The following is a 24,120-nucleotide window of genomic DNA, read 5'->3' as shown; positions in this document are numbered from 1 at the left end:
AGGAGGGTAAGAGAATTCACCAGAGCCAGAGCGGGGAGCAGAGCAGGCAGACTGAAGTACACTGCTGAGGGGAGCAGCAGGCGGCAGGAGAGGGCGAAGTGCCATGTGGGACCCTCCTCCGGTGGCCAGGGAGCAGCCGGGGATTGAACCTGCACTGCAGAAGCTGCGGGCAGCTTCACAACCCAGCGCTCAACCGCTGCGCCACCAGGGAGGCCCTCTTGATAGAGTTTTAAAATTATGTAAACACAGCATCAAAATCAGTGTGCTGGTTTGACCTTAGCCAGAATGACATGTTCTAAAACGCTTAATCACTAGTAATGCTAAACCTAGACAAAAATGTACCAGCCAATCAAAATGATTTTTAGGGCCTAAATAAAAAAACATTTAATGCGATAGTTATGATTTTTAGCTGCAAATTGTAATTAAAATGTTATTTTTAAAGAAAAGTTTCATGTTAGGTTTACATTTTAGATAAAAGAATATAAGTTTAGAGTACAGGTTTCCATGACACAGATCTAATCACTTCAGAGGAGTTGAAAATACTGCCTTGTGATTTTCTGTAGGAAAGATATTTGTAAATCTTTTACCTGGATAACTTCTCAGTTTAACTCATCTATTTTTATCATTGGGCTGCCTATAGGAAATAGTAACTGCTTTTGAAACTTTTGTATAAGAATAAAATTTGTACAAATCACAATTCATTTTACATCACCAGGGACAAAAATATCCCATCATGAGTCATTCTATAAAAAGGAAGATATCATTTTTCAATGTGCATCCCACCATATATCTAGATTTTCATGTATTAGGTTTTGATTAAAATGTATTTTATTAATGAGAAGCAGTTTTGTTTTTCTTGAATGGGTTTTTACCTTAAATCTTTTTGTGATAGGAAAATTAGATGTTAGCTATATTTTCACATTTGTGAAGGTGGATCAGGATTTAATTAATTTGATGTTTTTAGGAAGCCAAGCCAAATAATTTTAATAATGTTATTCTGACAAAGTTCCTTCAAGGTAAAGGCTGATTTACTTCAGTAATTGGTAAGCCTGAAATAACAGTCATAAAATTCAGTTTTTACCCACAGTTAAGAGAACTGGTTTAAAACATTTTGCAAGAGTAATTTCATAACTCTTCATGTTTTTGGGTTTCTTAGCCTGTGGTTTTGAATTAAACAAATTTTAAGTTTGTCATATTGATTTTCTTTTTATTTTCAAAGATATTTATCTAACCAATCAAATCATTTATTCATTATGGGTGTATGTACACTGAGAATGTCTCGCCCTCTCCACTGCTTTTAGCAAGATCTTCAGTTCCTTGCTCTATTAATCCATGAAGTTTAATTGTCAGGCACGAATCCAGAGATCATTATAAAACACCTGTGCAGACTCACTCACAAAATTTGTATCAATTTGTCACATTTCCTGCCTTTATATTTTAGATGTTTTTCCTTATGATTCCTTAATATTATTCTTTACAAATTTTGGCAGTATCAAAAGTATTTCATTGCTTGTGAAACTATTTTGCTTTAGGTCTTCACCGGGATCTTCACAGCAGAAATGGTTCTCAAGATCATTGCTATGGATCCATATTATTATTTCCAAGAAGGATGGAATATCTTTGATGGAATTATAGTCAGCCTCAGTTTGATGGAGCTTGGCTTGGCAAATGTGGAAGGATTGTCTGTACTGCGATCATTCAGACTGGTATCTGCATAGACTATGTTTCTGCCCTCATTGGCATAATGTTTATTTTGAAATTGAATCAGTCTATACTAACATAGATATGAGGTTTAATATTAAATTTACAGCAATATGTGTTATACTAAGAAAATAAACTTTCTCTTTAAGTGTAAACTATTTTCTAACAATGATAAAAATAGTTGAAACACTTCATAATGATTAGCTACATGACTATATTTTAAAAAAATGCTTCTAAAATTATGTTTTTAATTCATTTTTTTAGATGTCTATAAACATGGAAATTAAAACTTTAGGCCCCAATTTATCTTAGCTTTTTATCAACCTTATATTTGTAGGAATTACTTTGAAATTAGATGTGGCAAAATATTTGATGTCATAAGCACTTTAAACAATAGTATAACAAAGTTTTTTGAATTATAGCAAAAAATTTTCTGAATATATGTAAAGTTTTATTGGGAATTAGGTAGAATGTGTATCTTGAAATTGAAACTATTTCTGCATCTTTTTATCCAATTAGTTTAATTTTACTTTATAAATGTCCACTAAAAATAATCATACCTCTGATGTTTCCTTTTACTCTCTAAAGTCTGACGGTGACATTAATTTGCTAAATTCACAAATGTCTCTAATCAAAATGTTAATTTGTTTTCATTATGCTGTTTCATCTGTTGATGAATCAGAAATGTTTCATTTATTCTGAAATGTTTTATCTTTCTCATTTTTACACTTAAATGATATTATGATTTGATTTATAATTCCAATATCATTAACAAAGTTTTTCTGGATTTGAATTTGCTTACTATGGCTTTAGATTTTATATCCCTTGGAGGTGGGTCTACAATATGGCATACTGATAAAATAATACCTGTCTAACTTCCAAAATTAAATTGCGATTACCACTAAGAGTATCTTTTCATTTGATTACAGCTTCGAGTTTTCAAGTTGGCAAAATCATGGCCCACTTTGAATATGCTAATTAAGATAATTGGCAATTCTGTGGGGGCTCTGGGTAACCTCACCTTGGTGTTGGCCATCATCGTCTTCATTTTTGCCGTAGTCGGCATGCAGCTGTTTGGAAAGAGCTACAAAGAATGTGTCTGCAAGATCTCCAGTGACTGTGAACTACCCCGCTGGCATATGCATGACTTCTTCCACTCCTTCCTGATCGTGTTCCGTGTGCTGTGTGGAGAGTGGATAGAGACCATGTGGGACTGCATGGAGGTCGCTGGCCAAACCATGTGCCTTACTGTCTTCATGATGGTCATGGTGATTGGAAACCTAGTGGTACGTATGTATTAAAAATCATAACTCAGAACAAGATGAGTCAGTAGCTAGGTAGGCAGACTGACACAGTCGACACTATATAGTATGCATATAAGAATCCTAGTACCAATATTCCAAGCAGGGGCAAGTTATCTAAGGCTGGGTTTTCCCGGTTATGAAACTGGAATAACAAAATGGGCACTTTGTAGTTGATGAGAGGATTAAATGAAATATGTCCGTGAAAGTTTGAGGACAAAAATATTAGCTTTTTCTCTACAAAGAAATGTTTTTATCAAGACTAATTTTATCCTAATATTATTATTTTTTAAAAGATTTTATTTATTCATTTATGCAAGCACTGGGTACAGGTAGGAGCACGGGAGGGTAAGAGAATTCGCCAGAGCCAGAGCGGGGAACAGAGCAGGCAGACCAACGAAATACACTGCTGAGGGGAGCAATACACTGCTGAGGGGAGCGGCGGGCAGCAGGAGAGTTCTGCGCTCCATGTGGGACCCTCACCCAGCGGCCGGGGATCGAACCAGTGCTGCAGAGGCTGCGGGCAGCCTCGCAGCCCAGCACTCAACCGCTGCGCCACCAGGGGAGGCCCTATCCTAATATTATTTTAATAATGATCTCCAATGAACCTATAATTACAATTATATACTCTACATTGAACGTTCTTTATACATCCATAGTTCATTTTGTATGCTTAGAACCGTAAGTCACATACAAACATATTTTGAAGATAAATTTCAACAAAATAGAACGTAACTGTTTAGTTATATATGGTAATTATCAAAAGGGGATTGAAAATATTTTCCCCTGAATTTGCTTTATAGAAAGAAAATGAATTATTGCAGTTTAAGTTATTCATATGTAAGGACATTGACCAGATATTAGAGGTTTTGTTTTAGATTTTATTTAAAAGCAGTAATATTACAATTTGTATGAATGAATGCTTAAATTTCTCAACCATGTATGAACAAAGTGTTTCTTGATGATATCACCCTACACCAATCCTTTGAGGAGTACATCTTACATGAAGTTGCTTAGAAGAGGATTTATGAGATACCTGTGAACTGCAATGACATTTAGATCTGTAAATTAGAAAACTCTAGATTCTGAACAAAATTTGAAACATAAATAAGGAAATAAACTGGGATTCTTGTCTTCTCTCCATATAATCTATTCTGATTTAAAAAGTACATTTCAGGTTAGACTGTTTCTATAAGTAAATTTTCTTTTATACTAGTTATAATGCATTATTCCTGTATTAATCATATTTTATCAGTTGATTAATTTTTCCCCATGTATCGTATTGATATTCTGGGATTTAAGATTTCCTTATATATTCTTCACAAAAAAAAGGAAAGAGAAAAGTAATTTACATTATATGGGGTTAGTTTAAACCTTGCAATAATTTTAGGTTTTTCTCCATCTGTTGAACTATTTGAACACAAATTTCAATCTATACAGTGGGAAATGTGATAGTCCTTATATAATTTGCATTTAGAAATGAATTCTTATAAATGTTGTGGCCGCTGGACAAAGGAATTTTAAGTGTATCATTTTTTACAGCTGTTACCAGGTGATTATTAATTCACTATCTACACAAGTAAAGCTAGATATTCCCTGGACACAAGAAAGTAAAATTATTAAATAAATATATCCTTTTTCATCAACCAAAGTGATACAAATGGGATTTCATCTTTTCAGTGGCAATCCTGTATAGAAACAAATATTAGGTCAATGTGGGTTCCCATTGACCATCTATCTAGGTAGGAAAGAAAAGGTGTTAATGTTGTCATTTTGTTCTCATAGCACATAGAAGATATCAAATCCTATAAATAGTGTGTGATTAAGACACAGTGTCTAAAATATAGAGCACATTCAAGAAATAGTTGTTTCCTTATAACAAAGATCTGTGAGTGTCCTGTTTAGGTTATTATTTTATTCATACTTCAATATTAATATAGCAAACTTACTTTATTTCTTCTAGGTTCTGAACCTCTTTCTGGCCTTATTGTTGAGTTCATTTAGCTCAGACAATCTTGCTGCTACTGATGATGATAATGAAATGAACAATCTCCAAATTGCAGTAGGAAGGATGCAAAAGGGAATCGATTATGTGAAAAATAAGATACGGGAGTGTTTCCGAACAACCTTTTTTAGAAAGCCAAAAGTTATAGAAATTCATGAAGGCAACAAAATAGACAGCTGCATATCCAATAATACTGGAATTGAAATAAGCAAAGAGCTTAATTATCTTAAAGATGGAAATGGAACCACCAGTGGTGTAGGTACTGGGAGCAGTGTTGAAAAATATGTAATCGATGAGAATGATTATATGTCATTCATAAACAACCCCAGCCTCACTGTAACAGTGCCAATTGCTGTTGGAGAGTCTGACTTTGAAAACTTAAATACGGAAGAGTTCAGCAGTGAATCAGAACTAGAAGAAAGCAAAGAGGTAAGAGTGCTTTTAACAACACACTGTAGTTATTTAGTATTTTTACTGTGGTTATATGCATTGTTAAAAAGTATGCTGGAAATTATATAGATGGCAATGTTGGAAAATTATGAAATATTCCTTATTGAAAATTCATAGGAATTCTAACTTTCCATGGAAATCAGCATTCTGAACAATTAATGTATTCCCCTTCTTGATAGTTTGAAAGTATGCTTAAAAAACATGACCTTTCAGGAAAGTGATGTTATTTATTACATCTATTGTACACTACATTATGCTCTTTAGAAAAATCAGTGAATGCTATTTTATAGATCACTGTGAAAGTGTCATTCTCTTTACTTTGTATAATACATACTTTTGCTAAGATCTTTATAGTGTGAAAATTTCATGTTTTTATTCATGTCTGAAAGTTTTATTGACTGGGATAGTGTTATTAATTTATGAAAGTGTTATACTAGGAAAATGCAAGTAGCACTGATTACAGTTAGCTTAGTCAAGGATGAGCAAATTTATGAGGTCTTCAGATTAACTTGAAAATGCTAAGAACTACATAAAGAAGCTTCACATGAAGATTACAGCTGTTTAAACTGTAGAATAAAGACCAGTCTTACTGTTATATTGCTGGCTGTTTGAAAGAACAGAAAAAAAGCACATTGTTCCTACTATGATTAGAATTCATAGTAACCTATGACAGTAGCTTAGTGGTATTAATTCTGCAATTCTGTATTGTGGAAAACAGGATTAATATTTTTTACTTTTTTTTTATTATGGACTTCTAATATACCAGTAGGAAGTAAGCCTAGCAGGAGAGTATTTCTGAATACTTTAAAAGATATGTTTTAACTTGATATAATATAGACATCATAGGAATCAGATCAACGATAATCTGATTTTGCAAACTTATTTTGGAACCTCCTTTTTACATAGTGACATCAACAGAATTTACCATCAATAATAAATAGTTGACAATGTCACAATGCATTGCCTCATGATTCTTTTTTTCCCAGCATTTTAAAGCTGTTGAGATCTAACAGCAAATTTTAAAATATTTTGGAAAAAGGCAAAAGTACATACAAGGTGAAGTATTATATTCTTTCTCAGAATACCCCAGTGAAAGTCTGCTTAATGGAATTCATTCTAAATTACATCTTGTTCATACTATTGTTCAGCACTGAACTACTGGATGCTAAACTTAAGGAAGAGTTAAAGGTGAACTTTATAACATAACCCCCTTTGGGAAAATCTTAACATCCTTGAGGAAACTAACACTATCTGACAAAGTTATTAAAGACCTTTAAAAAGTTTAATCCTACAGGACTGAGTATTAGGCTACAGGTATTGAGAACATGGCGAATTGCCAAGTGAAAATATAACTGAAATAGGTTTCACAGTTTGAGTCAAATATATGAACAGAAAGTAAAAATCAGAAGCTACTAAACAAAAGCCAGAGTTGAGAGTGAACTTAGCATTAAGGTTAGGCAGTGAGACAATGAACATGAATAAAGTATTGGTTAAGTATTGGTTAAGAAGACCAATAAAGTATTGGTTAAGAAAATATGCTCAAACACGGAAGGCATTTTCAGATTGTAAAGTCTTTGAAATAAGTCATTTGGAATTGAGAGCATAATCAATATGGAGGCATTTTTTCTGAAGCAAGGGAAAGGCAATAGGAAAGTGATGTCTTAGGAAAATTTATTTGCTATCAATGCATGAAAGAGTTCATAGTGAGGTATAAGGGGCATTATCTTGGAAACACAATAAAAGTCGTTTGCTACCAATAAGGTGATGGAATTCTTGATATTATAAGTAAGTACCTTAATAAATAAGGTAATAAATAATGGGAACTGAGACTAAATGGCAGCTTGACAAACTTAGTAAAGAATCTTGGAAATTGGAAAAATGATAATGCCATTTCTGAAAGGTTTATGTGGTAAGAGGAGGAACTTAAATGAGTAATACTGAATTAGAAGTGACTGTACAGGGAAACAGGCTCTGGGTGTGAGGTGAGGGTTTAAAAATAGGTCTCTTAATTCAGATTTCAAATGATCTGATTCCTTGAAAACAGAGGCATTTGCCAAAGAAGTAAATTAGAAAGAAAAATATGGGAAGTCAAGGGGGAAATAGCATGAACAGTTTGGGATTAAGAGGTAGAAAATTCAAAGAAGTAGAGAAACTGTTGTTACATTAATATCATAGATTATATCACATTGGACCTATGGAAATTCAATATGATAATTTCTTTTTATCAAACAGGTGACTATCCTAATAGTTAAAAATATCTGTAAAGTCCACAGATATTTTAAATGACTGCTTAGAAGAATACTACCCAATTGTCATGCACTTATAATGAGTAAAGTAACATGTTTGGGATAATGAGATACAGTGTCTTCCTCATCAATACCTGGAAAACATTTTTATTATCTGAACAAAAACACCTTATTGGGTTATTTTTTTAAAATAACACTCATCCTCTTCCAAGCTAATTTTGGATACATGGTATCCAGCTACAGAATGTAATAAAATTGCTTAAAATGTAACCTACTTTAGTGGGAAAATACAACACCATAAAAATGAAATCATATATTTTTATAAAATTGGAATAACATTTGAAGTTATTTTGCATAGCAATATTTAGAATGAATTTTATGTGGATGATTATGTGGTAAAATTAGTACCAAAAAAAATTGGAAAAGTAATAGTGTATGCTCACACAAAGAATTAAAGTGTAAAGTAGTTTTAATAAAAAGCAAAAATCAGTGTGTTCAACATTAAAGGGTAGTTTTAGAAAAATTCCAGCAAAATGCAGTTTTGAAATTTCTGAAAACCTCCAACATTAAACACAGGTCATAGTTGTATGCTTATGTTGCTTGGGTTATTATTTTAAATAAATATTGCACACACACATGCACAAATTAAAAATAACAGATCCACAAAGTGGCATTTTGAATCACTTTCCCTAGTTGTGTTTTTTTATAAGTAGCATAAGAACATTGAATTAGAGAGCACAGAAAATCCTTTCTCTTTGCTAACAATGTGAGAAATCATAAAAGCTAAGCCAAAGTGATACCTTTCTCACCTTAAAAAGAAAAGAATATTCACAGTACATTTCTGCTTTGAGTAGAGACAGTAAATTAATCATTAATTTAGATGGTACTTGAAAACTCTTGCTATTCCACTCCTTCCATTGATTTTCATAACAAAACATCTCTGTAGTGCTGCTGAGGAGAAAGGATACCTAGAAGTTCTTATATTAATATGTTTGCTATATTTATCTATGTTTATGATACTTGCATATATTTTATACAATATATATTATAGACATATATGTATCTGTTATATCCATATAAATAAACCATTTAGATAACAAGCTGATACGGGAAAAAAGTACATAGCTTTGTATGAAAACAATCGGAATTGAAAGTATGACTTTCAAAATAGTGATGTTTTTATTAAAAAAAAACTTGGAATACAAATCTTGTGACAAGATAGAATGTAAAATTTTGTTTACTTTATATTTTTAAAGTTTACCTAATCATGATTTCTGGAACTTTTTCTATAGCTATGGATTTTTTCCAATTTAGTTCTTAAAAGGTTTCTTTGTCTTCCTAGGTGAAGGATATAGAATAAATGCTTTTAAGAATATGTAAAGTTGAATTCCAAAGCATAGTCTACCAATATCATACTGTGACCTTCACTACTTACCATTCTTACTTCTCACAGGGGTAAAATCAAGCTGGAGCCTTCAAGAATGCAGCTCTGGTGTTTTTTAACCAGCTAGAGGCTCAAGTCACCACTTTTACCCAGGTTACCCAAGCAAGTTGCACATGTACAATCACTTTCTAAATGAGTTTTGACTGGCCTGCATGCTATTCAGCTATGTTCCTTCCCCTGCCGTGGCAAGGAAGTGCTAGACCAGCACAGCTGCTCTCCGCTGAATCGTGTGACACATCACAGCATGGTCAGGAAAGACGGGCAGTCCCAACATCATATCTGATTCTGCTAATCATTTTCCCAGTTTAGTCTTCTCGACTTTTAAAAGCAATAATTGCATGTTCTCTAGGATTTATATCTATTTTAAAACACAATGTTTAAAGTTCGATATAGTCAAGAATTTAGGAGAGCATGCTTTTTTTTTTTTTTTTGATTTCTCTGCTTTTAGTTCATTAAGATAAGACCACAACTTTTTGTTTTTGATTCAGCCTTTATAAGTAAATTGAATTACCAAAATGAGCTTCACAGGGTTTGGTGTTTTTATTTTTTTGTTGTTGTTGTCTTTGTTTTTTTGATAGTGCTGCCATTTTAAAAATCATTATATTCAGATTCATGAATATAATTTTCAGCCCATCCAATTCATGTGCTCCAGATGGAAATGTTTGCTTTCATGTCTTTTGGGAAAGACTCTGTTTAAAAAAAAAAATTAGGTGATCATGAGGTTTTGGATAAGAAGGGCCATAGTCTGTATGCATTTGGGCACCAACATATCTTGGATTTTTCATGTAGTTTAGAGAAAGTGTTAAGTCATGTGTCTGCAAAGTGATCATTGTAAATTAACTGAAAGAAAACATTTTGATATGAGGTAGAAAAAGTTCATTGCATCTTGATTATTAAGTAATTGGCCCAGTGTACTCATTTTTAAAAGAATTTTCCTAGTTTACATAAATTTCTCTCTAAATGTTCTACCAAAAAGAGCAGGCAAAAAACAGACTTGGAAAATGCCCTAGTTTTGATTATTAGAGTTTTGTGAGAAATAAAGATCCCTCACAAGATTACTATAGGTTTGTGAATTAACTAAGTTTTAGTTAATTTTCTTAACTCAATTTTCTCCTATTGTATCATTTGCTCACTAGAATCTCAGTCAGAGTGAGAGTTCTGTGAGGGACATTGTAAAGTAAAAATAAAAAGTTCTTGAAGAATGGCAGATCCCATGATTTTTGGTGAAAAAGAATATCTGACTAAAGGTTGGGCTTGTCTCTAGGTTCATTGATACAACTTGCTTCCTCTTTAGGGATAATTGACAACTTGTTGTAGAATGCAACAAATCCAGAAATTAAATTATTAATAAAAACCAAAAAATACAGTACCTGGTGATTTCTGTTGTTTTTATTTGGCAATAATGACTTTTTAATTTTAGGAGTAAAACATTATTATTAGTCACTGAAGAGAATCTGATTTAATTTTTTTTGACAAGCTAAACAGAATTAAATGGCATTGAAAAAAATGGTGCTATATTTTACACCATAATTATAACAGGATCCTTTCCTTTCCAAAGTCTGTATGGAAACTTTGAAAATAGGTGGTAAGTTCTGAAGCACGTACCCTTCTAGAAAAGGCACTGTTTTCAGAATCTGGAAAGCAATGGGAGATCACCACTAGCTTTCAATTTTTCTACTGTGCTCTCAGTGTCTTCCAAACACTCTTTATGAAACTGAATGTGAGGAAACTCTACCAGAACCAAAGATGGGTATATGAATAGTCACTTAACACTTATCTCAACCTTTAGACAAGTGTTTTGGTGCATTAGTGGATTGCTGAAATCAAACCCAATTAAAGCTAATTTAGATGAAAATTTTTGTGTCTCCTTACAACATAAATCAGCTTTTCCTTTACCTTTTTGATGCCCCCTTAGCTATTCTTCAATTACCGCATAATTATTTGCAGTTTCATATATCATGTGCTTATTGAGGCTATTTTAAAATATAAGGAGCACCAGAGGTGTTGCCCATTTAAAATATATTGACCGAAACCACACCAAGGTGGTACATATTTTTAACCATTCAATAAGTGGGTCAAGGGAATAGAACTATTGGTTTTAGTTTAGCTTTTCCTTCCTTGGAGAGGCAGCCTCTCATGGTGAGGTCACCTGTTCTTGTAGTTAACTAAGTCAAGATATGAACATGCAAATCCAAACGATCAGACTAAGGCCCTAACAGTATGTGTGACCAAAAGATCTTACTCAAGATAAAACCCAGCAGTTGTGAGAGAAATGCCTAGTTTTTAAAAGCAATCTGTAATGGCTGAATCTTTTATTTTGCCTCTTGAATCATACGGCAGTTTGTGAGAGTCAAACATTTGATAGCTGATTGAAAATAAATGAAACGTGAGCGCATGTCAGTGGAAGTAGGCCAGTTGCTAACATTCTCTCTATCTCTGAAAGTTAAATTTCATTATTTAATTGGATTAAAAATCAAGAGCAATTATTTTCCATAAAGGGGAATTTCTAATAAGTTCATGCTATTAGAGGAAAAAATTGTCTCGTAGTCTTTTTGGATGCTGATTCTCTCATTTCTTACGAGTGATACTGGCAGTTAACCTACTTGAAAACCTCATGTTCAGGTACCATGTCTTTGAGAACATGGTTCTTGGTCAGCGTGCAGCTTCCACAGCATTGCGCCAGGCTTCTGCTACAGCCAGGCATGTTTTCTGTGGCTGAATTAGGCCTGGAGAATGTTGCATCTTAAAACCTGCTTTCCAGTGTGCATTTGCAGAGCATAAGCCAGCATCCCTCTGTAGAATCAGTGGTTTCTACAAGGGATGGAAGAATCTAAAGTGCCATAAAATAGTAGAGGTGTAGGGAGAAAATAGTACAAGAAACAAGGTTGAACTTGTACTATGTAGTTTTATATGGAAGCTTTCTATTGTTATGCCTATCTACTTAGTTATATATTTCTAAATACTTCAGCACAAGAACTAATTTTGACTTATTTAGTATATTCATCAAGTTCCTTAATATGGAAATTTTCATTTCTTTACTTTTTATATTGTAGTATCACAACTATGGCAATATAAAGAAAGTAAGTTATCTTTTGTATTTATCATCAGTCACTTGTTTTTAAGTCAAGTACATGCATACAAATAATTTGGAAATTATTTGAGCATGATTATGATCAAATATATCACAAACTATCTTCTACCAGAGTATGAATGCCAGTATATAACTTAGTTAGAAAATGTTGGGACAATGTAGGCAGTATTTTATCAATGTGTAGATAGAATCACTGTAACACAGATACAATTTTAAATATTTAAGTAGTTTTCTAGGGTATAGATTTGTGATTTAAAAATAAGGTGGTAAAATTCTTTATGCATCCAGTGATTAAAGCATAGCTAATAGAATACCATAATAGAAAAGTTGTCATAACTTAGCAAAAATACAATCAAGTTTTTATTTATAAATATGGGTAAATTCACAACATTTGAAGTCTGATGCAATTGGTACAATATTTTCATTAACTTTATGGGAAAAAATGTGCTTTCTTATCACAAAAATGTGACCTCTGTAGAAAATGTGAATAAGCCTAATTCTCCAATTTATGAAGGAGACAAACTTTTTGTCAAACATTATAGGGAAAGGATCCTCCTTCAAAAAACAACTACTCAGTGAAATTAACACTAGCCTAGTAACTGTCTTTTAAGGTTTGGTGCAAGAGGAACATGGCAACTTGCAAATATTTTGCCTAGATGTCCCTCCAAATACATGTAAGGAACTTTCCAGAGTATAAATTTAAAAAGCTTATTCTTATAATCAGAAAAAACTCATAAATAACAGTGAAGCAATTCTCCATGTAAAATGTGTTTGCTCATCTGTGAAGAGCAGACTACATACAGTTTTTTCAAAGACATCTCATGCCTTATAATGCCAGGCAGAGAGAGATGAACTGATTATTGTCCATTTCTACTCTAAGAAATATGAGTGCATAAATTCTACACCATTTGGAAATTGTAGTTATTGATATCCAAAATCTTAACTGCATTCACATATTTCTAATCTACAAACAATAATGATAAAGACACATCAGAGTTCAATACTTGGTAAACAGTAGATTCAACTGACATTAAAATTTGTGACTACTATTACTTGTGCTGTGAAAAGTTTGCTTTAAATAAGTATTTGTATTTAATATACCTATAGAATATGTGGCAGACAATTATACTGGCAAAAGTCTAACATCTCACAATTATATTAACAGTGGTAAATGGAAAATGAAGGATGAATAGAATTTCTAGTTTTCAAATGCAAGTATATATGTGTATGTGTATATATGTTTATTGCTTCCTTCCCTAATATTTCTTTACTGAATGTCAACCAATATTTTAGATAAACATTTTGGAAGTCTCATGTGTTCTGATCATTAAAATAATATTAATTAAATAATCCCCATTTATTCATAAAATGCATTTTCTAATACAATTAGGTTTCTGTAAAGGTCAAAATTGAGTTAGAGATCAAATGGATATTAAATTTCTTAAACACTATTATTCTTTCTATAAGATTAATACAAAAATAAATTTGATCATTTATATACTCTTCATAAACGCAACAACTTTTTTACGGTACAGTCTATACTTGGATCTTTAGGTATATATATATATATGTGTGTGTGTGTGTGTGTGTGTGTGTGTGTGTGCGTGCGTGTGCATATATTTGGTATACATTGTATATATGTACCTAAATATATTTATAAGTAAATGCATATACATAAGAATATTCGGTCAAATGAAACAAGTCTAATTGATGAAACATTCTATAAAATTTAATATGGAGAAATCCTGCAAGAAAGAAATGCTTCATGAATGAAGCAGAGCATAACCAGGCTCAGAAGAAATTACTGAGCTTGGATTGACCAAGATGAAGAAGAGGAAACATGAAACTTTCATAACTAAGCCCAAAATAATTTGGTTTGTTAATGGTTTTATTCATGTGGTAGATATTATTGTTTCCACTTGTCAAAAGTAACAGTATCCAACCTATAAACAACCAGAGAAATTGATACAGAAGTTTTATTGGCTGAATCTCAACAACTATTCATCATTTTTTTCATTATACCAGAAGGTGCTATAATACTATCCAGCTAGCTATCGTAGGCACTGGCATTTCTTAAAAGAACAAAGATATCTTGGCTATAAGAAGCAGAAAAATTCTGAGAGAAGAAAATATAAATCTGCTTTCCCACCTCTCCAACGAGTTAAAAAAAATAATGGTAAAAATTCCTGTACTATATTGATACTAAGAACCATCACTCAAAATTGATGGTTTAGCTCCTCTTCAGCATATGCCATACCAGTAGGTATTTTTTTATAGAATTGTATCTTGACTTAAAGTCATTTTTTGTAGTATTTTAGATATGGTTAACCTCACCCTCAAAGTAACACAAAAGAAAGTACCATCTGGATTGCTTCTCTTCAATTAGTTCATATTATAACATATAAAACTACATTTACATTATGATTAACATAAATCAAGAATAATGAGCCAAATATCTCTTATATAGCCTATGTTAGTTCATTCAGTTATTTTTCTCAGTAACCCTTTAACTCCAGAAGGTGAGAACAAAGTGACTATACCAATTAGTGACTTAAGTTAATGGGGACTTTGAAACCATTAACATGTCCATGCGCTGTTCTTTCATTGTAAGAGCTTTACATTACCTAGGTTGTGCTGTATGTCATGTCTTTGCATCAGATTTCATAAAACATCGTACACCATAACGTTTCCCCAGGTGATCTCAGAGTACTTAATAAGATTTTTTTTTCTGTAATGTTAAGATGGCTTTTGCTAGCCATGTGGTATATCACAGTGATTTATTTAAAGGAAAAATTCACAGCCTGATCACATGTTGAATTCAGAATGTGCTTCTAAGGAAAGTCTGTATAGATTCTGGACAATACTATTTATGAAGAAATTTCCATTTCATTTAGAAGTCTTTGGCAAGTGTGGAATTCACTTAAGCAGTTCCAAAAAAAAAAAAAAAGAAAAGAAAAAAAAAGACCTCTTGCAAGAGAGAGATCCATCATGGTTCTGCTAGTAAAATAAGAAGAAAATTACGTAACCAGAGAAAAATATAGCTCGAAGTTGAAATATAATGACTGTGACTAATGTTAATGTGCTGCTCTTCCTTTCTAAAATTACAGAAACATGGACAGTACTTAGAGACAACTGGTAATGTTCTTTGCCCTGTGAAAATTTCCATCGGAAGAGGTGGAAATTACAATTTGATTTGATGCATTTTAATTAATATAATCAGTAGTAGATGTCAGCATACCAAATTTTAGCAAACTATTCTTGATTTGGCTGAGTATTGCTGTATTAAATTATTTTCACACGGCATTCATATACACATAGAAATCATAAAGCAAGTTAATCACTGTAATCCATCTTTTCTAAATCACCTACATTGAATGCTGTTTATTTATTTATTTTTGTCTGTATCAGGTTAGTGGTTATGTTGTTTTGAATAGAAGGATTAAGTGTTAAGTTATTAGTATATAATTGTCAGTAAAATTTAAGAGTCAAATGCTACACTACCATTTTTTTCCCACACTATGGCAGAGCATTTCCAAATTATCTGAATGAAAGGGGAGAAAAATCACAAATTTGTAATGGTGTTTTGTTTCCAGAAATTAAATGCAACCAGCTCATCTGAAGGAAGCACAGTTGATGTTGCTCCACCCCGAGAAGGTGAACAAGCTGAAATTGAGCCAGAGGAAGACCTTAAACCAGAAGCTTGTTTTACTGAAGGTAAAATGCAAATGACTAATACAATATCCCCTCTTTCCTTAGAAACTCAATATATCTCATTTAAAGGAAATATTTCAAAGAAATGGTGAAGGCATTTTGAGCTTTGTTTTCTTTTTTTCTTCTGGACAATTAAGATGATTTGATATGTCTTTTGGTTTTATCCTCCAAAACGGAGGGAAACTAGCCCTGTGAGATAAATGACATTCTGGCAGGTCATCTGTTTGGCACAGAATCCTTTCAGATCTCATTGGCAGGACAAAATTTGATTTAGAAATGCTGTAATAATTATACTATTCACTAACAGTTTCAGTGCGGTTGATTTGCTCTGTGAACAAAACAGTTTTGGATATTTACGTGCTATAGCACTTGGGCAAGAAAAACAGTAGTGGCTCTAGCAAGAACCAGTACATTGTTGTGCATACAAATCAATAAAGATTTGCTGATTCAATGTGATTGGATTTAATCCTATGCATAGTAGTGAAGAGTTAGGGCAGAAGAGTGGATGTAACTTAGAAATAACACGATGAAAGCTAAGAAGGGGAGGATAAAGAAATGAGAGATACTGACTGACAAGATGAGTCGTAGGAGTGACTAAGAAAAGTACCAGGCTGAAAATAATCTTGGGAAAGCTGACAGTGGTTGATACCTTGGAAAACATGGGTTTCTGCACATGTAAAGAAGGGAGGTATAATCCAGAGTCATATAAAAAAGTGAATAAACAATTTAAAACATACAGATTTCCTCTAAGCCCCTGGGGTATTCTTGGACTTTAAGGCAAAGAGAGATCCTAACTGGTGCTGACGATGAAAAGCCTTTACATTTAAGTGATTCTTAGAATTCTGGGTAGCTGATTAGTCATATCAAGTTTCAGAATGAGTCATTATACATGAGGGATACTGAAGAGAACTAGAGAATGCAGTCAATTACCCCAAAAAACAGGAGCTGAGACTAGAATGGGGAAGAAACAACAAAGTTTACTTTTTCCTATTCCAGCTTAAAACATAGCTTTGTAATTTATTATAATTCATGTTTTCTTTTAGGCTGTATTAAAAAGTTTCCATTCTGTCAAGTAAGTACAGAGGAAGGCAAAGGAAAGATCTGGTGGAACCTTCGTAAAACTTGCTACAGCATTGTTGAACACAATTGGTTTGAAACTTTCATTGTCTTCATGATCCTTCTCAGTAGTGGTGCTTTGGTAAGTGACATGCACATTGGCAAGAATCAGGTTCTAGTGAAATATTTAAATTATGCTCCAAAAATACCAGATGCATACCCTGAGTTTAAGGAGAAAAAGAACTCTATCAGTAGCTTGCAGAGACTGGCACTCAGGTTTAACTATGCAAAATTGAGTACAGGGTACATCAGAAGCATGAAACAGACAGATGGGATTTCTCATCTGGTGTTTATCTAACAGATGTTTTCTTCACTGAGAAACCATTTACAATGACATTCTGTAACTACATTACCTTCCATGTCAAATATAATCCAGTTTTCACTAATAATCATATTAACGACTATGGAGTAAAATTATATTTTGTTTTTCTCATATCTAATCAATTTATTTTTCAAAATAAACTAGATCATTCAGGGAATCATAGAAAGTAATGTTGGAATAGGCCAATTCTGTCCCCTATTAATAGAATGTCATTATTTTCTAAGTTCATGTTACTTCTCTAAAAGCAGATTTAGTTAAGATAGAAATTTTGAATAAGGGGGTTGCAATTGTATGGGGAATATAAAAATAAAATTAAAAAAAGAAATTTTGAGATGAGACATGGGGATGGGGAAACAATACTAAACTAATAAAGTATATCGACACTGACTTGCCCAAATTTTGTTAGTTTCAGTCTTTCGATGTCTGATAATCAATGTTGGTCTGTCAATTAGTAATTATTTATCAAATTATTGCTTTTGTGCCCAGTATTATAGTAAATAATCTTACCAAGTCTTGGGAGAGGCATACCATCCAAATAAAATAAAAGTATTCTCAATTCACAGGCTTTTGAAGATATATACATTGAACAACGAAAGACTATCAAAACTATGCTAGAATATGCTGACAAGGTCTTCACTTACATATTCATTTTGGAAATGCTTCTCAAATGGGTAGCTTATGGATTTCAAACATATTTCACTAATGCCTGGTGCTGGCTAGATTTCTTGATTGTCGATGTAAGTATCCTGAGTGATTTTTATGAAAATTTATATAGAAAGCAAGTTTGATATTTCATATATTTTTATGATTAAAACCCTGTTTTCACAACCTAAGTTCACTAATGTTGACATAATTATGCAATCTTTTAAAAACTACATAAATGAAACGTCTCAAGGAAACCACAGAAGAGGTCCTAAAAATGTTGAGAGCGTTAAGAAAATATGCCACAAGTCGACAGCAATTCTTTTTATGGAAGTTAAGGAACTCAAATAAGGAATAACCACAAATTATTGACAGATCTATGCACTTAGCTTATTAACCAATTGAAAATAGCAATGACCTCTCCAGAAGTATAATCAAGACAGATTTGGGATTAGAACTGGAAAGAATTGGACTTTAGCCTCTTACAAGAATAAATGTTACTAAAAATGTTAAAATAACCCATTTATTGTATTCATCCAGTCACATGTCCACGAACACTATAAAATGAATTTTCACTCTTTAAGTCAGTAGTAGATATACCAGTAACTAGTCAGACATTTACATGCAAAGGATTAGGTGTAGGAGCCCTTCTTTCAATCTGATTGCCTTGGGGTGAGCAGGAACATTGCCAATTTTGAGCTTCTGACTTGCATCCTATTTTTTTTTTTAAATATCAAGCAATGGTGAGGCACTGGGATATTATGACATATATCTGGGTCTTTTTAGTCAGTGATCTTCCATTGCACAGGTATGAACAAAACAAGGGCTTTAAGCACTATCTCTAAGCACTATCTCTGTTTCTAAGCAATGAGAATGCACTTTATTTTTAGTTCTAACAATTGCCAATATATGAATCAAGGATTGCTCTGTGCATCCATTCGTTCTTTTTATCATTTCTGACAACTGTGTAAGCCTATCTAAATTCTACTCCCTTTTCTCCTACAAATACACTCAGAATTCTATACCCAAAACTGCTTAACCCCTTAAGTTGATAATAAATCTCTTGCCAAGCTCACTTTAATAACCCAAAAGTGACTTTCAGTTTCCATGGCTTTAATGAATAATAGAATTGAATCTCCATATTGTCCTGAAAAAGCTGCTGGTATGGTAATTTTAATATTCTCATATTCTGCAGCTGGAATGGACCTAAAAGACTATCTCACCTTTATTCTAGACATTGAGAAACTGAAGTCTTGGAGCTAGTATCATGATTTCTAATTCTCATTTAAGTTCTTTACTTCGATTTCTTATCTAAATATTAAAAATGACATATATATTTTCAAACAGCTTTGAAAGTTAGTATTTATAATCTCCATCTTCTTGAAATGATGGAACACCAAATACATTTAGAGAGCCTCTCTATTTCAAAAAGATTTTGTCACTGTGAAGATCATTTACAAATGTGATAGAATATCAGAAAATTCTGAAATTTACTGAGGTATTTATATTTGCTGAAAAATTAACATTTACTAAAAATATTTGCTACACTGTACTTTATTCCCATGTACTTTTTCAAATGTAAATAGATGATGCAAAAAAATCTCTCAATAATAGGGGTTTTATGTCATGTTTTATCATTAGACACTTGGGTATCTATTGAATAATATAAAAATGATAAGGACATATGGTGCCCCCCCAAATTAATACTCCTTTAGTGAGCTAAATTAGTAGATTAGAACTGAGAACTTAAATATATTACTTTTAAGCATATTGTTATCCTAAGTGGGTCTATTTTCTTCTTTTTCCCAAAGCAGAGGCTGATGTCTGTGAACTAATTTAACCTCAAATAACAACTTGTTCCCAGACCACTGGGTTCACTAAGCTAAAGTAAATATAGAGTTAAAACTGATTTTGAAAGTACAATAAAACATACTTAAATGAGTTTCAAAGTCCAATAGGCATACCACTATAACAAAACTGAACAGACACAGAAAACTCAAAAAAAAAAAAAAAACGTAAACAAAACCTAAGGTATAAGTAAAATATTTAAAACCAAAAGAAATATGCTTTTAAACCTTAGGAAATTTATTGTGTGAAAAATGTAACCTTTTGAATTCCCTGCCTAAAAATAAAGATAGATTGTAGTGGACTGTCTGTCCAACCTCCTAACATTCATTCATTTATCCAATAAATATTTTGAGCACATGCTATTTTAGACAAGGAAGATATAAAAAAGACAGATCAAACCATATTAGAACTTACACTCTATGGGAGAGTGGAACAAAGTAAAGACTTAAATTTAATCTAAAAATAAGATGAATCTAGGTGGTGATTACTGCAATGAAATAAAACAAGGTAATGGCATATAGAATAAATGCAAACTGAGGAGGAGAGAAGGAACAGAGGAGTGTTAGCTTGAGTGCCTAAGGAAGTGTCTTTGGAGAAATAAATTACAAGAAAATTACCTTAGTCCATTTGGGTTGCTGGAACAGAATATCATATGCTAAGTGACTTATAAACAACAGAAATTTATTTCTCAAAGTTCCAGAGGCTAACAGACCCAGATCAAGACACTAGCAGTTGTCTATTGAGAATCTGCTCTTATTTCTGTGTCCTCACATGAATGAAAGGGCCAGTGAGTTCTCTGTAGTCTCCTTATAAGGCATGAATTCTATTCATGAAGGTGGAATCTTCATGACCTAGTTATCTCCAAAAATGCCCTCCCTCCAAATATACATCACATTGAGAATGAAGTTTCAATATACGAATTTGTGGAGGGGGGCATAAACCTACCATCTTTAACAATGGGATAGTCATTTGACGACCTGAGGTAAGAGAAAAGAACCATTGGAAGACCCCGAAATTATGAGAGCTGAGACCACCTAAGAGACAAAAGAAAGCTGTTATGCTTGTGTGTGATGAAATGTGGACGAGAGTATACTAGAAACTGAACTTAGAAAGGTAATCTAGCAGTAATGGCAAGAGGTTCATGTTTCCTTTTAATTTATTATTTGTATATATTAGGAAGTTTATTGTATATTGATTATAGTTACAATGGGAAGTTCATGGAGGAGGGGGTGAAAAGGAATTTGATCTACTGTTTTAAAATGAACACATCTGATTATAGAGAAGGTAGGGCAAAGAACAGAAGCAGGAAAACCAATTAGGGGGCTGTGTTAATAATCTAGGAAAGAGAAGATTTGTCTTAGACTGAGTTGATGGAACTTACTGGTGGACTGGATGTGTGGTGTAAAGAAGAGAGAGGATTAGATGAATAGTGTTTTCTTTCAATCTGAACAAATGGTTAGGGGAAGAAGCCTTTAACTGGAATGGGTCTGACAGGGCAAGCAGATGGTAGGTAGTAGGGATATAATAAGTATGAAGTGCCTATTAGACATTCAAGAATAGATGTTGAATTTTATATGTCTCAAACTCAGGAGAGAAGCCAGGACCTGATTATAAATTTAGGGGTCATCAGTATATAAATGGCATTTGAACCTTGATGAGCTCACCTAGACCAGGAATATAATTTGATGAGGAAACCCAGAACCAAACTCTGAAGACAGTTTAACATTTATAAGGTAGGCAAAGAGAAAGAAGCAGTTAATTAAATTGAGAGGTAGCAGTTAGAAGAAAAAGGAAAGCTGAATATCCATGGTGTCACAGAAGCCCAGAGAAGATAGTTAGGTTTCACCCAAGACGGGGTGCTCAATTTTGTCAAACATATACCATTTTTTCCTGATTCTGTAAAATCCTTTTCTTCTAACCCAAAGTTCAAAAAATTACTATCTTCATATGAAAACCAAACTACCCTATACTATAACTAATTATAAAAGTTATACTACAGATGTTGTTCTTGGCCACACAATGGACTACATATAAGATCATAGTTCATTGAAAAAAATTTCAGATTTCTTGTGGTCCTTATGGATTTTCACATAAATGTCATCCTGAGAAAATTCATCTGAGCATCTATCTTGACAACTCTGAATTTGATTCAAAACTATCCTAAGGTGTTGCTATTCTAAAACAAACTCAGTAAATGATTCAATCATGATGAAATATTTACTCACTACAAGTGATTTCCATTTTACAGATGGTCCAGGTTGCTGATGTAATTGGAAAATAAAGGATGTTTAATATTTGCAGCTCAGAAAGTCTTTTCCTACTTGTCCAAGACTTACTAGAATCCCCAACTGTTGTGTTGAGGGGAACAAAGGCAGAATAGGGTCACTTTCTGATTCTATTATGTGTTTCCATAATTCTGTACAATGTCCAGAATCCCTGCCTTAGTTCTTAACACTTATTCTTGACATAATGACATCTTCAGTAGTAAAACTCAAATTGTTGTTAATAATAGTAGTAGCTCAGTAAGATGCCCAGAATTTCCTAATTACTTATGGTAGGAATGGTGCTAATCAAGAGCCTTATACAATAATAATGAATATTGATAATACTAACTTAATCTTTACTGTATATAGTTGCTGCTAAAAAACACTTTACATATGATAACTCATTTAAATTTCAAAACTCTGAGTTTGAAACCATAATTATTCTCATTTTGCAGCTGGGGAAACCAAGGCAAGGAAAGATTATGTTAACTGACCAAGTTAACATAACTCATGGGAGGCTAAGGTAGATTTTGAACTCAGACATTCTGGCTCTAATGACTGCACCTGATACCTTGGTCACAAAGCTCATTATCAATAGCCCTTTTAATCAAAATTATTTACTAACCCTCTTCACAATCCTGCAATATAAATATGACTTTTTAAATGTTTTTTTAATGTATGTATATAAGAACTAGGGTGTAGGCCAGAGGTGCAGGGAGTGAGAGGATTCACCAGAGACAGAGTGGGGAGCAGAACAGGTCAATCTACTGAGATATACTGCTGAGGGGTCAGCGGGGGAGACAGGAGAGGTCTGCCGTACCATGCAGGTCAGCTCCCTGGCTGGGGGACTGAAATCATGCCACAGTGGCTGGCGATAGCTTGATAGCGCTGAGACTTTAAGCCCTGTAGTATCAGGGAGGCCACACTATAAATATTATAATCTCTCTCTTCCATATGAGTAGAAAACATACAGTATTTATTTTTCTCCTGATCTTGTTAGCTGAGTACATTCTCCTCAAGGCCATCCATGTTGGCACACATGGCAAGATTTCATCTATTTTTTTTTTTTAAATAACTGAGTAGCATTCCAGTATGTTTCTATAACACCTCTTTTTTTTTAATTTAAATTTTATTTTTAAAGAAACAAAGCAAATGAACAAAACAAAAGCAAACTCTTAGATTCTACGAAGAGTGGTGGTTACCAGTAAGAGTGGCACATATCAAAAAAACTACCAACAACAGGGCCTCCCTGATGGCGCAAGGGGTTAAGATGCAACCTATGAAGTTGCAGCCTCTGCAGCATGAGTTCTATCTCCAGCTGGACAGGGAGCAACCCACATGGCACAGCAGACCTCTCCTGACTCGCTCGCTGTTCCCCTCAGCAGTGTACTTCAGTCAATCCACCTGTTCTGTTCCCCACTCTGTCTCTCGTGAATCCTCTCACCCCCCACACCTCTGGCCTGTACCTCAGTTCTTGTATGCATAAATAAATAAATCTTTTAAAAAATATTATAATCTCTATTTTGCTACTGAAAAAAATTTGCCAGTCATACAGCTAATGGGTGGCAGAGATACTTTTATCTATCAGTTTCTACTCCATACCTTGCACTAGTACACAGTCCAATGAAATACAGTGTTGTACTAGTCCAAGTGTTTCCACACTTCCCTCCAAATGTGGCTGCCTTTGTTGGTGGTGAATGAAAGCAGTGAGATATCTTGCTAATAAGTAGATACCCGCCTTGAATTCAGCTGGAGGTTGTTTTTATTTTATTTTATTTTTTTTGGTGGAGAGAATTAGATTAAATTAAAAAGAACTTTTTAAATTAAAAAGAATTTTGTCAATTTATAACAATTTTTGATCTCTGCACACATATTTCCATGTTAATAGTCTAGTATATGTTATGGCTTTTTCTAGTAGAAAGGATTCACTTTGCTCCCTTTTGGGGAAGAATTTAATTCTCTTTTAGTATTATCAATTT

The 24,120-nt window shown here is 33.2% G+C and overlaps 1 protein-coding gene across 1 annotated transcript in view; it reads left to right on the top strand.

Moving 5' to 3' along the window:
• Positions 1-24,120, top strand: part of LOC311168398 (sodium channel protein type 3 subunit alpha-like) — a gene marked incomplete at its 5' end in the record, with an annotated part of 77,709 nt that overhangs the window by 41,674 nt on the left and 11,915 nt on the right. The window contains 6 exon segments of the mRNA XM_084229818.1: positions 1,533-1,706; positions 2,631-2,987; positions 4,966-5,436; positions 15,832-15,952; positions 16,993-17,147; positions 17,951-18,124. Of these exon segments, the coding sequence (XP_084085944.1) occupies positions 1,533-1,706; positions 2,631-2,987; positions 4,966-5,436; positions 15,832-15,952; positions 16,993-17,147; positions 17,951-18,124 (1,452 nt within the window).

Source organism: Talpa europaea (genome assembly GCF_964194135.1).
Source record: "Talpa europaea genome assembly, chromosome: 1".
Classification (NCBI taxonomy): domain Eukaryota; kingdom Metazoa; phylum Chordata; class Mammalia; order Eulipotyphla; family Talpidae; genus Talpa; species Talpa europaea.
This window is presented reverse-complemented; position numbering and strand designations above follow the sequence as displayed.